Here is a 17,908-nt window from a genome sequence, read left to right as displayed (position 1 = left end):
CACAAACACTAAAATAGTACTCAAGAGTGGGTCACACTAGCATTCTATATGCCGTCTCCTTTATGGATGAGCTTCTCTTTCCCAAAATTTTCCCATTAAAATGAAGTCGAGCATTCACCTTCCCTACTACCAACCTGACATACTCACTCCATTTCGTACTGCTTTGCAACATAACGTCTAGATATTTAATTGAAGAGACTGTGTCAAGCTGCAGCCTACTAATTCTGTTTTCAAACATTACAAGACTGTTTTTCCTACTCATCCACATTAACTTATGTATTTCTACTTTTGGAGCAAGCTGTAATTCAACACACCAATTAGGAATTTTGTCTAAATCATCTCATATATTCCTACAATCACTCAATGACACCTTCCCACGTCCCACACCACTATCAGCAAACAGCTGTAAATTGCTGCTCATTGTGTGCATCAGGTCATTTATGTATAAAGAGAAAAAAGCAGTCCTATCACACTTTCCTGGGTCACTCCAGACAATACTCTCATCTCTGATGAACACTCAGCATCAAAGATCATGTACTAGGTTCTATCACTTCAAAAGTCTTCAAGACACTCACATATTTTGGGATCCAAACTGTATGCTCGGACCTTCATCCACAATCTGTAGTGGGTCACCTAGGTCAAATGCTTTCTGGAAGGCTAAGGATATGGAATGTGCCTGTTGCCTTCTGTCCTTGTTTTCTAGGATATCATGTGGGAAAAGGGCAAGTTTCTAAATCTGTGCTGAACTGTGCACAGAAGCTTTTCTGTTTCAAGGAAATTTGTTATATTTGAGCTGAGAATGTGCTCAACGATTCTGCAGTAAACCGATGTTAAGGATATTGGTGTGTAATTACACAAGTCAGTTCTTTTCCTTTCTTATACACAAATGTCAACTGCACTTTTTTCCATTTGCTTGGAAGTTTTAGCTCAGCAAGCATTTCTCAATAAATGCGGGTCAACTATGGGGGCAATACCACACAGTACTCTTTGTACAACTGAACTGTGATTCCATCTGGACCATGCAACTTATTTGTTTTCAACTCTTTCAGTTGTTACTCTATGCCCTATGTTCTCCACGAAAAGGCTATATGAGAGTAAAACGATGGTATGTTTGTGTCATCCTCTCATGTGAATGATTTCTGCTGTCTTCTACAGCCACCTCAGACCTTAAAAAAAGGGAGGAAGATTAGAGCTGAACATCCCATCAACAACAAGGTAATTTGAGATGTAACACAAGCCCATATAAGGGAAGGATGGAGAAGGAAATCAGCAATGCCTCTTTGAAAGGAACTATCCTGACATTTGCCTTCAGTGATCTAGGGAACTCACAGAAAATGAATCTGGATGTCACGATGGGGATTTGAACCATTGACCTCCTGATATTGAGTCCAGTTTGCTAATTATTAAGTTCCCTCCCCTACAAAACTCAGAATCCTATCATTCTAGACTCTGTTTTGTAGAATATTAGTCTCATTGATCCTCCTCCTGATAACCTCCTCCAAGACAGACTCCATCCAGAGATTCAAACACTGGTTTAACTCTGGAATTTACTGTTAAGAAATTGTTCATTTCTGGAATACTGCAAATCTTGTAGATACACTTTATGTGTCTTTAATGTGATGCCTTCCTAATGCTGTTGTTTATTTCTGATCCTTCTACCCGCAAAGACAGTTTTCCGTGACAAGGCCATTGTTATAAAGAAGATGACCCCCTTATATTGACAGTTTTTGGCTGTGACAGCTGATGGTTTTTATTTGGAATTGAAGCACTGGCTGGAATTAAACCTGGAGCCCAAGACCTCTGGATCAGTTGTTAAAGACACTATCCTTAGACCACAGCCTCACTATCAACCAAGCTTATCTGTTCTATGCCTGACACTCCACATCATACAACTCCTGACGTAGTATATTGCTGCAAGTGCAATATTAAAAACTGGCTAGGACACATCACTTTCTTCATTCTTATAGCTTCTTCACAAGCATCACCTCTAAAACTTACTGCACATAAAAGTCCACAAATTAATTTATATATTAATATTTAAATTGATATTCTGTAATGCTACAGGAATTGTCACTTTAATATATGTTTAATAAAAGCATGCAATTCCAATAATCAAGCGTACATTATTTTATTAAGGTCTTACATTATTCCTGCGTTCATCAACTTTTGCCATCTGGTTAGCTATCCCCTCTTTACTGAATTTATCCATTGATGCTTGTAACCCATAAAGAAGAACACGTAAATATTCTTCTTCAGCATTAGCTGTTTCTTGAATTTTACACCTCTCTTTTTCTGCTGCATGTAGCAGCGACTTACGTTCCTCCAAATAAATGTTATGCAAATGAGATAGCCGTGCTTCATGAATCTCTGAAATATGGAGGGACAAATTATTCAAAAATAATTTAATAATACAAGTAGAACTAAAAGTTTTGGTGTCAGACTAAAATATGTAATACAATGGTTGGTAATAAAGACAAAATTGACGATATGACAATAGCTCTGATGTACGATCACAAAGAATACTATTCTCAGCCTTCAATGCACTGTTAAAGGTTACCCTTTTTTTAAAAAAAGAACCTCATGGTATATACAGGGTGACAATTATTGAACCATACAAAATAAAAATATACATTAGTGACAAACTACGGCATGCACACGCTTTATTCAACATGAAAATGTCTACAGATATTCGGATTTGGGTGATGACATGTTCAATATGGATGCCATCATTGGCAATGATGTGGCGCAGATGAATAGGAAAATTCTGCATGACTCACTGAAGTGTCAAACCATTGATACTGTCGATGACCTCCTGAATGGCTGTTTTCAGCTCAGCAATATTTTCGAGTTTATTGCTGTACACCTTGTCTTCAATACAGCCCCAGAAAAAAAGAGTTGCCTGTGTTCAGATCTGGAGAATATGGCAGCCAATCTAGGTGTATGGCAGTGGCCTCTGCATACCCCAGAGCCAGAATGCAGTCCCCAGAGTGCTTCTCCAGGACATCAATCACTCTCCCGCTTAAATAGGATCGAACTCAGTCTTGCGTGGACATCATCTTGTTGAAATCAGGGTCACTTTGGATAATGGGGATGACGTCATCTTGCAAAACCTTCATGTACTGTTCGATAGTCACCACGCCATCAAGGAATATCTCACCAATTATTTCATGACTGGACACTGTGCACCACACAGTAGCCTGTTGAGGGTGAAGAGACTTCTAGATCACAAAATGCGGATTCTCAGTCCCCCAAATGCGCCAATTTTGCTTATTGACAAACCCATCCAAATGAAAGTGAGCTTCATCGCTAAACCAAACTGTATTCACATCAAATTAATTTCCACCATGCTTTGTGGCCAATCATCAAGTTTGAACATCCTAATGCAAACCATTCAGAGGTTATGACAACTTTATTTCATATAGTTCAGTAATTGCCAGCCTGTTTGTCAAGTCTTAGCAGGTTTGAAGACATAAGTTGTTGATAACTATGTGTATTAAAGTTTTTGTATTAATGTAAACTGTTTTAGAGTTGCAAACACACAAAAATGCTTGCAAAGTTAAAAAGTAGTAAAATTTAAATGAAAACAAAATATTTTGTGAGACTTACGAAGCAATCTGTCTGTTGCTTCTGTATGGCATTGTAATATTCTGTTATATTGGTCAGCTGCATCTTCCATATCTTTTAAAAGATTTTCCATAACTTGTGTCTTGTAGCTGGTGACATGTTGAAAAGACTCCCAAAGGGCCTGTAAAATTATTCTGAAAATTATGAAACTTGCTTTTGATTCCACATTACCTGTAATGTGTAGATGGTATTCTAAAGTAATCTGCCACAGTATAATAAGTATAAATGATCCTTAACAACATGTCATCAATGGCTCCTGTCCAATAACACTGGTTGTGGAGCATCTCTGAGATGCACTTTTTAAAATTTTTACTTAAACTACAGCTTGTAAATGAAGGTAGTCTGAGATGAGATAAAGCAATGCCTTTATGTATACAAAACTTAATTAATTATTTCCTCTGTGAAACACACACCAAGTTATACAGCAAATAGGAATTCACAATAGCACACAGAGTTTCTGCTTATGTAGGTTATTCACAGAGTCTCTTCCATGCTTCTCTTTTCTCTCACCGTATATTGTTCAGCATTTCCTCTCATTGCAGTCACCATTGGTTCAAATGCTTCTGAGCACTATGGGACTTAACAGCAATGGTCATCAGTCCCCTAGAACTTAGAACTACTTAAACCTAACTAACCTAAGGACATCACACAACACCCAGTCATCACGAGACAGAGAAAATCTCTGACCCCGCCGGGAATCAAACCCGAGTCACCATTGGTTCACATCCTCCTTCACCTAGTCTCTCCCTTTTGTTCGTGGTCTTCTAATTGATTTTCTTCCAGATTCTGTCCATTCTAGAGCCCTTCTTGGAAGTCTTTCTTGTCTCATTCCTTTAATGTGGCCAAATCATTCAAGTCTATTTCTCTCCATAATTTCTTTTAGGGGACTGATCTGAAGGATGTTTCAAATTGTTTCACTTCTTATGCTTTCCCTTCTCATATTACACACCAGCCCTCATTGACAGCAAATCTTTGTCATTTATATTCTGCTCAGATTTTTCTTTGTCAGAATCCAACAGTCCGATCCATAGGTCAAAATTTGCACATAATACGGTTTGTATTTCATGATCTTTGCTCTGGCAGGTATTTTCCATTTTCCAAATCTGTCTCATACACAAGAATAAAATTCTGAACAATTTTCCATTACTGCTAGTGTATTCATAATTTATTGTCAGTGCACCTCACAGAAGTAGCCTGCAGTATCCACTTCTGCATGTTAATTTATAACTCTACTATATTTATATCCCTGATGCCTTTCCTTGATGATGGAATTTTCTGGAGAAATTCTGCTCATGCTAGACATATTGTCACTGCTTTGGCAAGACAGTAAGATTCCTATTCTATTCTCCACTCATGGACTGTGAATGAATCGGTGAGCAATTACAGTTGGACATAACACAAGATCTTTTATCTAAGCAGATGATGCTACAGTAGCTACCCAAGCTCAAACATTTGAACAGTGAAATGAAGTTGTCAATAATACTTGAAAATTCACATATTATTATTAAGAAAACCATTTTAATCCCATATTGTGGCTAAATACACAAGTACTTAACAAAATAGACATTTGCCCACCACTGGAGAAATAAAAAAGCCAATAAAACATTAAATACAGCTGAAGTGGATAGCTCTTGTCCCTTTATTACATAGCCAGTTACTTCACAGTAAACTTGAGCATACCTACATGTTCAAAGTTCACGGCATGATTATGTAGCCTAAGAGTGAGTAACCTGGGTGCATACACCAGCTCTCTTTTGTATTGCAGCACTTGTCTGGAAAACTTCCGCCCATGCTAAACATATTGCCACTAACTTGGCAAGACTGCCATTCCCAACTCATAAAATGATATACTTTTCTTATGGTAAAAGCATCTGCAGATATGTCCGCCTCCGGTAGCTGAGGGGTCAGCACGACAGACTGTCATTCCTAAGGGCCCGGGTTCGATTCCCGGCTGACTCGGAGATTTTCTCCGCTCAGGGACTGGGTGTTGTGTTGTCCTAATCATCATCATTTCATCCCCATTGACGCGCAAGTCGCCGAAGTGGTGTCAAATCGAAAGTTTTGCACCAGGCGAACGGTCTACCCGACAGGAGGCCACCGTCACACGACTTTTCTTTTTTATCTGCAGATATCAGATTACAGACAGTTGCACCATTTGGGTAGATGAAGCAGGAATATGACACCTTGCTTGGCTGTGGATATTAAATATCCTAGCTTCAGATAAAGAAATATGTTCTTGCAGACAATAATTCATATGCCATTTACTCTTTTCAAAGTCCTACTGAGCACAGCTCTGACAAAGTATTATGTAAATCTGAGAATATCAATGGTGAACTGGCTGCCAACCACAACACCTTCTTTGGTATGAAAGACACCAAATAGACTGGAACTGAAGTAAAAAAAAGTTCTGATAGTCTCTTTGTGGAAAGATGACCAGAGAATGTGGTGATCCACAAGACACACACCACCTTTTTGCCTGCAGCTAGCAGTATGATCCAGTAAACTGGATAAACAATTCACAGCAAATGGAGCAGTCAATTTGACTTCTTTTGGTAGTATATGTCTCCTTGTCTGTAACTGCAAGATGTAATAACATGATTTAATCTCCTGTCAATGACAACATCATTAGAGGAGATAATAATAGCTTGTATTGGTATTCAAACATTCATACGGGCAAAACCAGTACCCAGATTCTTGCTACTGTGTTCAAAGGCATTATCAGTAACAAAATACTCAATTTAACTAGTGTAGACAGTTAAATCAATCTACTGATGTGAGAGATACATACCAAACTAGCTACAACAAATTCTGCATACTGGTTCTTCTATTCACATATTATGGACCTTGTCTCACAGAGAAACCTTTAGAGATATGACTTAGTCTGGGAATAACATGTGATGGAGCAGCTATTGTACTTCTTATGCATGTCACATTGTCTGCTGTAATTCCTTTATTTATTCAGCATATACTGTAGAGATCATCAGGTGTCACCAATATTAGTTTGCTCTCCACTTAAAGCTAATGGTTTAATCTCTTTGCAAGTAAAATTTCTTTGAAATGTAGTTGTTACACACCTATGATAACTGTTACCTTAAAAAGCTACACCTTCTCTAAGTAAATTGTTTGCCTACTGGGATGTGCATGATATTTATATTAATGTAGGGAATAAATAAAGCAAGACACATAAATACACACTGCTGGAAAAGTGGCTTATTTTTTCTGGAAACAGTGTTGCTTTGAACAGTAAAAAAGATCTAAACTATTTTCTGTTAATGCAGGGAACACAAAGTGCAAACAAATAAATATACATGCTGGAAATGTGGATTTTTTCTACAAATACTGTCCCTTAGAACATAGAATTGACATAGCTGTATAATTTATATGAGGACTGACTAATAAGACACTATTATATACTGTTTTTGAGCTTCCCAGGATCTAAATTGTCTTCATGGAGGATGTGGAAATCTTTTTCATCTGTTATATTCCAAACATCAAATCTCAGATAGAACCTTCAGAGATGTAAAATGAGTATAAATATACAGTAATTAAGTGAAACAACTGCTAGAAAATATATTAATAAATAACTACCAATAAACTATTACAAACTATTTGTTGTTTTTCAGGGAAAAAATAGCATACTGAAATTAACAGGGAAGTGTTTATTTGTAAAAATATGTTGTTTCTTCATTTATATTTTCATAGCTGTTGTTTACCTCAAGCAAGGTTTTTTATTTGATTATTAATGGTATAAAAAACATAAAATTTTTACTAACACACCTACTGATTTGAAGATGAACATAAATGATTGAAACTAGTAATCAAATTTTAAAAATCTGTGCCATCAAAGGCTAGTATAAATTCTCTACACATAATCACAGGATTGCTGTAACTTTCATTTTTGACCATTTCAAGTTTCATCAAGACTCGTATTAGTACTAAGCGTAGAACAACATTTAACTATGCGCCATTAGAACAGAATCTTGTTTACAATGAACACTGTTACTTGTCATACAGCAAACAGGAATCTAATAATGATTATTTTTAATTTTAACAATATAAGGGAAAGATAAATTGCTATTCACCATAAAAATGGCATGGTGAGTTACAGACAGGCACAATGAAAAGACAGTTACATACAAGCTTTCAGCCAGTTTTCTTCAGAAAAGCAAACACACACACACACACACACACACACACTTTCATTCACACAAAGAAGGACACCTCATGCACACACATGACCACCACCTCTGGCAGCTCGTACCAGAATGCAACTGTAATGTAGAATGAAAGCAGCGATCTGGAGGGGGCGGCAAAGAGTAAAGGATGGTAGGGTTGGGGTGTGGAATAGAAGAGTGCTGTTTGGTGGAGCGTGCACAAACTGGACTGCCAACAAGCATAGCGTTGAGAGGCTGTGGGGCAGGGAGGTGGGAAGGAGAAGGAGGTTGGGAAACGAAAAAGGAGAGTAGAGGGGAAGGGGAAAGAACAACAGGACAGCACACAAAGAGGGTGAGGAGATGAGAACAGGGAGGAGGTGATAGGACAGAGAGGGTGGAAACTGTTTGGTGGAGGGCGTGGGGACAGTAAGTTACCACAGGCTGAGACCAGGATAATATCAGGAGCAGAAAATGTGTTGTAAGGATAACTCACAGCTGAGCAGTTCAGAAAACCTGGTGGTGGAGTGAAGGATTCGGATGGCTCAAGTAGGGATGCAGCCATTGAAGTCAAGCGTGTCATGCTCAGCTGCATGCTGTGCTACAGGGTAGTCCACCTTATCCTGGGCAACAGTTTGGCAGTGTCCATTAATCTTGGTAGACAGCTTGTTGGTAGTCATACCACTATAAAAAGCTATGCAGTGATTGCAGCAGAGCTGGTACATGACATGGCTGCTTTCACATGTGGCCCAGTCTCTGGTGGGATATGATAAGCCTGTGACAAGACTTAAATAGGAAGTGCTAGGTGGGTGGATTGGGCAGGTTTTGCACCTGGGTCTTCCACAGGGAAATGATCCTTGTGGCAAGGGGTTGCAATTGGGGGCAGCGTAGGGATGGACTACGATGTGTGGAGGTTAGGCGGGGGACAGAACACCATTTTCAGAGGACTGGAAAGGATCTTGAGGTAGGATGTCCTTCATTTCAGGGCATTATGATAGGCAATCAATGCATTTGTATCCTTCCCTCCACCACCACCTTTTCTGAACTGCAGTAGGTGGTTGTTATCCTTGCAACACATTCTCTGATCCTGAAATTATCCTGGCCTCAACCTACAGTACATCCCCATACCATCCATTCAATAGCTTCCACCCCCCCCCCCCCCCCCTGTCCAACCACCTTTTCCCTATTCACGTCCCCTCACCCTATTTTTTTGCTGCCTGTCTTTTCCCCTCTCCTCTCGTTTTTTGCTCCCCATTTCCACCCACTTCCCACCTGCCCAACAGCCTCCCGATGCTGCACCTGATGGCTCTCTAGTCCCCTGCGTGCTCCACCAGACAGTGCTCTTCTCATTTCTCACCAATACCTTACTATCCCTTCCCCTTCCCCACCCTCTCCCGATTACTGCTTCCATTTTACATGACAGTTGCATTCCAGTATGAGCTCCCCAGATAGCAGTCGTGTGTGTGTGTGTGTGTGTGTGTGTGTGTGTGTGTGTGTGTGTGTGTGTGTTTGTGTGCGTGTGTGTGTCTGTGTCTGAGTCTCCTTTCCTGAAGAAGGCTTTGACCAAAAGCTAATGTATACACGTCTTCTCATTATGCCTGTTTGCAACTCAACATACTATCTTTACGGTGAGTTGCAAACTATCTTTCCTTTACATTGTTTATATTACAACCTGGAATTTCCGTAGCTTTATTTTTAAATTTAATTTGAATTTAAAGGGATTTCCAATATCTTGTTATATGCTGGATGCAATATTGTTGAAAACTTGCACTAAATAATTCAAGAACTCATTCTTACACTACACAATGAGACAATGTTTAAAACGAAATTATTTTTGTCATGTACTGCTGTTGTGTATATTACAGTTCAACTGAAAATGACTCTTATTACTAGTGAAAATTACCATAATTGCAAAAATATGTTGGGAAGTCAGTCGAATAGTTCCCAGATCTATGAAGAGATGTCTTAAAGGTTTGCTCTTAACAACTAGTATTCTCACTGCTCTCTTTCGATGAATCAATATTTTCTTTGCCTTACTGCACTGTATCAGCAAACGATCCCACAAAATAACAGGAAATGTAAGTATACTAAATACAGTAGCGCTCTGGCCTTCCATTCACTACACTGACAGACATCTATAACTGTAAAACATGTCAGAACCTTTTTTTTTTCTTCAATTTAGATTGTTATCCAGCATGATCCCAAAGAAATTTTCACATCATGATCATTTAATACACAACCATTGAAGTGTGTTTCTGATTCTATCATATGATTTTTATGTGTATGACATTGCTCAGTAACAATCTTTGTGAGATTACAACCTAGACCATTCACTCTGACCCAGCTGCAGGTCTGTTTAGCTATTGTCAGCAACGTGCCTGGTGTGGTTGAGTTTAGGACCTGATTAATAAGCTTGTGACATGAGCAGACATTTTTAATGTCATCCAATTTAATATTATGACTGCACATTATATGATTGTTGTGACAGTGCCACGACATTTAACAGTGCCACCACGACAGTATGCGCAAACGGCGATAGAGACGCTCCGCAACTCGGCTAAGCGCGGGAGCGTCACATAGCTACGAACGGCGCCGGCCACATGTCACAGCACGGCAGTCGAATGAGAGACACTGAGTTGTTATCATGTAACCAGCTATTGTTTCTAAGTGAGTGTGTTTGAATATCCACGCAATTATTGGTGATTAAAGGTTATAACACTTTTTGGCGACGAGGTCGGATATTTTCACTGCGTTGTGGATTTGTGTGTTCGTGACAGGGCAGACATGGAACAGCTTATGCAAGCGCTCACTGAACAACAAACACAGCTGACGGCTGCTATTCAGGCATTGTCGAAGTCGCTTACTCATCGTCTGTCTTCCTCTTCTCTGCCTCCATTCTCTCCTTACGACGAGGCCGCTGAAGACTGGGAGGATTATGAGAAGCGTTTGCGGCAACACTTCTTGGCTTTCGGCGTTGTCGACGCTCCTATGTGTAAGTCATTATTTCTATCTTGGATTTCTCCATGGATCTATCAGCTGCTATCTCAGTTAGCCCCTCTGTGGGAACCTGCCTCCCTGTCCTTCCAGCCGGCCGCGGTGGCCGTGCGGTTCTGGCGCTGCAGTCCGGAACCGCAGGACTGCTACGGTCGCAGGTTCGAATCCTGCCTCGGGCATGGGTGTGTGTGATGTCCTTAGGTTAGTTAGGTTTAAGTAGTTCTAAGTTCTAGGGGACTTATGACCTAAGATGTTGAGTCCCATAGTGCTCAGAGCCATTTGAACCATTTTGAACCTGTTCTTCCAAGAAATGTGTGACTTATTGTCTAACTATTACCGCAAAAACACCCACGTCGTTGCTGCCCGCGTGGCATTCTACCGGTGTCGTAAACAGCCCCATCAACCTTACCGGGCTTGGGCGGCGGAACTACACGGTCTGAGTAGGAAATGTCAGTTTGTCACGGACACTCATCATGAGTCTTATGCTGATTCAATGGTTAGGGATGCTATTCTACAGCTTGCTCCTGATAAAGAAGTTCGGCAACGTGCCCTGCAACTGCCAAACCCGTCATTGTCGGAAGTTCTAAGCATCGCTCAATCCTTTGAAGTGTCTCACGCTGCTGGAGCGCAAATAGACAAGCGGTGTTATGTAGGCGCTGTACAGTCAACTTTCGACACGGACAATTTGCCTGTTGCACAGGAGAACGAAGATGTGGCGGCGGTTCACTCGCGTAAACAACGTCGCGTTGGGCCGCAACGCTCGCAGCGAAAACAGCAACAACAGAAGCAGGTTCGTTCCGCACTTCCCTCTTGTCCACGTTGTTTCGTACAGCATGACAGGGCCGCGTGTCCAAAACGTTGGGCCACGTGTAATTCATGTAGGAAAACAGGCCACACTGCTTCTGTGTGTCAGTCCCCTAAAGTTCCTGCCGACGAGGACGAGGCATCGGACATGGATGTTAACTGTGTGCTTTCTCAAACAAATAAGTTGTTTGTTACTGTTCGTGTTCTGGATAAAGACATTCGCATGCAAGTGGACACTGGCTCTGCAGTAACTCTCATTAATTCTTGCACTTATTTGGAGTTGGGCTCCCCTCCCTTGTCTCCAGTTACGCGAAATCTGAGAACTTATAATAAACAGAAAATTCCTATCATTGGCCAGTTTGATGCTTTCACTGCCTACAAGTCTGTTGTTAGGTCCCTCACGTTTTATGTGGTGGATCATGCAGGCACTGAAAACCTGTTCGGTTATGATGCTTTCCAGTTGTTCGGGTTCAGTGATGATGATGTGCACCTCATATCTGACGTGTCACATATGGCCTAGGGGCTGTTATCGCCCATCGGTATGAGGATGGGTCGGAACGACCCATTGCCTATGCTTCCAAGACCCTCAACGATGCGCAACGGCGTTACTCTCAAATCGAAAAGGAGGCGCTCGCTATCATTTATGCTCTAAAAAAGTTCAGCGTTTTTTTGTATGGTTCTAAGTTTCACCTCATCACCGACCACAAGCCGCTGGTCTCTCTGTTCAGCCCATCGGCGTCGCTTCTGGATAAGGCAGCTCACCGCCTGCAACGTTGGGCCTTATACTTGTCTCGTTTTCACTATGAGATTAACTATCGCCCCACAGCCCAGCACGCCAATGCTGACGCATTGTCGCGATTGCTGATGGGCCCCGATCCGGTTTTCGATCATGATGAATTACTCTGTTTCCACATTGATGAGGAAGAACGTCGTGCGGTCGAGGGTTTTCCACTTACAGGTTCGCAGATCGCGTCGGCTACTGCACAGGACCCGGTCCTACATCAGGTGATCGGTTTTGTTCAACGGGGTTGGCCGGACAGGACCAAGGGCCGGGCATCGGATCCCCTTCGCAACTACCATGCCTTGCGCCTTCATCTGTCTGTTCGTGATGGTGTTGTTCTTCTGGCCACGGATGGTGCATCTCCACGGGTCGTGGTGCCAGCCTCTCTTCGCAAAGATGTTCTCAAACTGTTGCATGAAGGCCATTGGGGGATTTCTCGGACTAAGTCCCTGGGCCGCAGGCATGTTTATTGGCCCGGTATTGATTCGGACATCGCCCACATGATTGCTGCGTGTGGTCAGTGTTCTCAACAACTGGCTGCACCTCGTACAATGCCCTCTCCGTGGCCTGATCCGGCGCAGCCATGGGAACGGGTGCGCGCTGACTTTGCCGGCCCCTTCCTCGGTACTTATTGGCTACTGTTGATTGACGCCTTCTCGAAGTTTCCGTTTGTTGTTCGATGTCCGTCGCCCACCACTGCGGCGATGACGCTGGCTTTGTCCTAAATCTTTGCACTAGAAGGTCTTCCACCCACGATCGTCATGGACAATGGCCCTCAGTTCTCTTTGCAGGCCTTCCGTGATTTTTGTACTGGACAAGGGATTCATCATGTTACAGCACCGCCCTTCCATCCGCAATTGTATGGGGAGGTCGAGCGCCTTGTCCACACTTTCAAAAGCCAGATGAAAAAGTTCCTTAGTGATTTTTCCACAGATGACGCTCTGCTGCAATTTCTGAGTTCTTATCGCTTCACGCCTCTGGGTGATCGCAGCCCTGCTGAACTCTTGCATGGCCGCCAACCGCGCACTCTACTGCACCTGCTTCACCCTGTCAGGCCTTGTCCTGTGTCCCCTAGTGCGGGAAAATACTCGGTGGGCGCCGACGTGTGGGCACGAGGGTATGGATCTCGCCCTAAATGGATTCCAGGGGTGGTCAAGGCTCTTCGCGGCCGCCGGCTTTGTGAAATACATACAGACGACGGCATGGTTGTTCACCATTACGACCAGATGCACCCACGAGTGGTGGCCACGCCGGTGCCACTGCCCCTTCCTTTGCCTCCACCAGCCCGGCCGATCTACCATACGTGTTGATGCAGCCGACGTCGCTACTGCTTCCGAGTACGCTGGAACCGGCCCCAGTCGCGATGCCGCCTTCTCCGGGACCCATCTCGCTGGAGCACACCCCCAGGTCCACGACACTTATGGATGCTGCTCCGGAGTTTTCACCCATCATCTCGCCCAGGAGGCACGTTCCATGCACGAGCTTCTGTCGTGGACATTTTTGACCATACTCTCGTGTCTCTCCGAGGGATCTTCTCGGGGCCTCACAAGAGACCATGGATGTCTCTGCACTGTCCATGTCTCCAAGGAAGTGAGTGTTTTTTTTTTCAAGGGGGGAAAAGTGTTGTGACAGTGTCATGACATTTAACAGTGCCGCCACGACAGTATGCGCAAACGGCGATAGAGGCGCTCCGCAACTCGGCTAAGCGCGGGAGCGCCACCTAGCTACGAACGGCGCCGGCCGCATGTCACGGCACGGCAGTCAAATGAGAGACACTGAGTTGTTATCATGTAACCAGCTATTGTTTCTAAGTGAGTGTGTTTGAATATCCACGCAATTATTGGTGATTAAAGGTTATAACAATGATCACCCAGTTTAATAGTGTTCCTGTGGTGCACTTTTTCAACTTGACAATCTCCTATTTGCTAAGAAAGCAACACTCCATTCATGCAGGAGGGATTATAGATGTCATAAACGGTGTTTCTCATATGAGTTATCATGCACATTTCCTCTGATGTTTCTGCAGATATTTGCAATTTTTTTTTTTTTTGCACCACGTACACTGAATTAGTCCAAATAAATATGACATTTCATGTGACACCCAGAGTTGCTGACCATACCTTGATGGCTTGACATGGCACATCTTGTATATTGAACCATTTTGTGTTTTCTGTCTCCCACAGTCTTCAGCAGCCGTACTCATTCACCGCTGAAGTACTGATTATTCCTTGTGTTTTGCTGTCCTTTTAAATCATTTCACTAAACTGCATATCCCACTAGAGTAATTTCGAGGAAAAAAAACAACATTTCTTGTGGAGAAAACATAATTAATAGTATTTATTTGGACTCATTCAATCTACACAATGCAAAAACCAAATCTCAAATATCTGTCAAAATAAAATAAAATAAAACAAAATACACCCAACAACTCTTAGGAGAGAGATATGGTGTGTGTGTGTGTATGTGTGTGTGTGTGTGTGTGTGTGTGTGTGTGTGTGTGTGTGTGTTTTGGTTACATCTTCTCATTCATCATATCATTACTATGCTTCAATTCTTTGCTGAATAAATCCATCCAAGGGAAGCAATATCTATTTTTTATAAGCTGTATAGTTGTTGTGTACTTGAAACCAAGACCTTTCAGTGCAGGGCTTCCAAAACTGTCACGGCACCATGAAGTATTGAGTAGTAGCATCAAGAGTGTTGTGACACTAGTAAATTCAGATTCTTATTGGTCATCAATTCCACATGAGTCATTTTACTCATAATAATACTGAAAAGTTTTATATTGGTGAAAAGTTGTTTAATTCAATTATACTGTACTTGGAAATGAAATATAAAAATTAATATTTATTTAACCCCTTAACATATTAATTTTTTTCAAATTATGTTCCAAAAACAATTTTTTATTAATAAAAAATATCATACAATGAATGAAATTACATTTAAACATATAATGATAGCTTGTAAAGCTCAAAATAATGAGTTAAAAAATTTTGAAGATCACCAATAATAAAATCCTGCTTGTACTCGTACATTGGACTTTGACTAAAATAGCCTATCCTGAAACTTAGTCACTTTTTAGTTTCTGTGCAGCTATGCAGCCTAACCATGTATTTCACAACTGTTTCCTGTGAACACAAAGTTTGGAGGAGCTGGCTGGAGCACAGTGGATCTATTTATCTCATACCACTGATGAGCAGTTGTCACCGAACTGATGAACTGTCATCACTTTCAGTCTCTAATGAAATAACATCACATTCTTCTTCACCTTTTGCGCCACTAAATTCACTGTCAAACTCAGGGTCACTATAGTCATCCTTTTTTCAAAGCACTACCTGAGAGGCTGAAAGTGTGTGTTTTACTGTCGTGCTTCCAAAATTGCACACAGTACAGACTAGTGGTAGCCACGTCAACCAGAACACAGAAATGAATATAAGCAGGGTTTTATTTTTTTGAATGTCTCTTCTTAAGCTGGTCGAGTATACTCATGATTTTAAGTTTCTGTCAAAATAATAAAAACAAGGTAACTTGCAGTATTAAGTTATGGGGTTAAAATCTCATTTGTTACAATAAGATCACGTTTATTAATATCAGAGAAACAGAATCTTGTGAATTTTTACGTATTAAAAGTATGTCACCATGAGTAAAAGTTTGGAAAGCTCTATCTTCGTGAAATGTCCAGAACAAATTAAAGTACAGTTCATACCTGTGAGTGTGATTACTTGCTATTAGACCCAATTATTTCTGCCAGTGCTAAGAACACTATAAATTTAGTATTTAATTATCTCAGTTATCTTCAAATGTCTTGCATCTACAACCAGGGAAATGAGTTTCATTTGCATTACAGTTCTTCTTTCTCACCTAATAATACTCCAGATTGCTAGTGCTTCATATGTGGAGTTAATATTCTAATGTTTTGGTGTGGAAATTATTTAGTTTAGAATAATGTTTGCAACACAATTCCAGTTCATTAGTACAGATTATTGTCAGATTCTTATGCTCTATGAGTCTCAGTCATCATCTTGATATTTTTTATGAGCAATCAAATTAAAACTTCTAACATCTGCAGTGCAGTTGATCCAATAAATCCATAAGCAACTATGACAACAATAAAATAATAAATAATAAACAAGTTTGCTTACAGTCAAATTCTGCTTCAGCTCCTTGGTTTTTATGTTACGCAATATCTGACGCCACTCTTGATTGATTTTTGCCATATTAAGTCGTGTGAATGCTTCTTCATGCTTAAGCTTGTTCTGGAAAGATAATAACGCACAACCATGGATTTTTCAGAAATTTACATCGCTGAACTGTTTCTTATTACAGAACAAATGCAAATGTACTATGCATTCAGAGGAAGCTGAGAGATTAAAGTAAATCAGAAAAAGAAATCAAAATTTATTAATGAAAATATGCCCCAGAAAAAGATGAATAATCTCAAACAGTAGTTAATGAGATCCACAATATTGGCACGTACAGAACCTACGCTCTAGTGATAAGACTCCTTCTCCTCAAAGTCTCCACTTAAAAAACAGAGAGAGAGAGAAAACCTTTAGCTGAATTCTGATATAGTATAATCATCCACGGTTAACAAATCTATAGCTGCTGGCAAAACACAACTTTCAGAAAATAATAAACAATATGAAATTATCCTGAATATGTTAGGAAATATTATTAATTGCAATATTTTGAGTGCAACAATTTTTAAAGTACACGAGAGACTTGCAAAATATCTGGATATGCACCTTCATAAATGTGGCAATAAGTTGTTGTTTACGCCTCCTGGCTTCTTCCTCAATTGCAGCTCTATGCTGTAGATATCGAGCTCTCTCTTCTTCACTCATACGAGACAGTTTATTTCCTTTGCCTTTCTTCTTTGGACCCATTTTGCTACTATAACATAAAAGTACAGAAATTAGAAAAGTTGAGCTACAATCTTGAGGGCACAAAAATAAAAAAGTTACTAAAATGTATGTCATGGTGATTATACGATCAATTACAAAAAATGGAACAGTATATAAGGTGCATTGAGTAATTAAGCACAAACATTTTTCAACATAAATAAAGACAAATCCCTAGGGAAAAGAATAAGATATAAGACTGACACTGCCAAGTTAATGGTATTAATTTGGCAAAACATGTACAAACCAATATAACAGAAAAGGGAGAAAGATATTAGGGTCTCAATTTAAGAGCCACTTAATAATAATCTTCTGAAAGTCTGTATAATTTCATGAAATGGCACCCAACCAGGTGCTCATTTAATGGTCCCAAAGAAAAAAAAACTCACTTGGTGTGAGAACTGTCCTGTATAGAGTGTTTTCCAAAACAAACCATTGGAAATACTGGAATGAATAACGCATAATCAATGCCATATGTGGTCATCATTGTTCTGCAACAATAAGGCATCTTTCATAAGCAAATTGAGTTGTTTCCTCTGAATCACCTTCTGCAACCATCCCAGCAAGAACTATAACTGGCAGTATTCACAGTCTCTCCACGGGTGGGGAGTCAAACACCAGCACACCCATTAAGTCCCCAAAGACAGGAGCCA

General features: G+C 40.7%; 1 protein-coding gene across 1 annotated transcript in view; it reads right to left on the bottom strand.

Moving 5' to 3' along the window:
- The window catches only part of LOC126231095 (dynein regulatory complex subunit 2), a 60,931-nt gene extending 43,691 nt beyond the window's left edge, over positions 1 to 17,240 (bottom strand). The window contains exons 1-4 of the mRNA XM_049942409.1: positions 17,100 to 17,240; positions 16,497 to 16,610; positions 3,607 to 3,745; positions 2,144 to 2,367 (exon numbers count right to left, since the gene is read on the bottom strand). Coding sequence (XP_049798366.1) covers positions 2,144 to 2,367; positions 3,607 to 3,745; positions 16,497 to 16,610; positions 17,100 to 17,240 — 618 coding nt within the window. The remainder of the gene's footprint in view (positions 1 to 2,143; positions 2,368 to 3,606; positions 3,746 to 16,496; positions 16,611 to 17,099) is intronic.
- Positions 17,241 to 17,908: the final 668 nt, after the last annotated feature.

The sequence above is a fragment of the Schistocerca nitens genome, chromosome 1, assembly GCF_023898315.1.
Source record: "Schistocerca nitens isolate TAMUIC-IGC-003100 chromosome 1, iqSchNite1.1, whole genome shotgun sequence".
Classification (NCBI taxonomy): Eukaryota; Metazoa; Arthropoda; class Insecta; order Orthoptera; family Acrididae; genus Schistocerca; species Schistocerca nitens.
The sequence above is the reverse complement of the archived record's forward strand: the minus strand, read 5'-3'. Positions and strand labels throughout refer to the sequence as shown.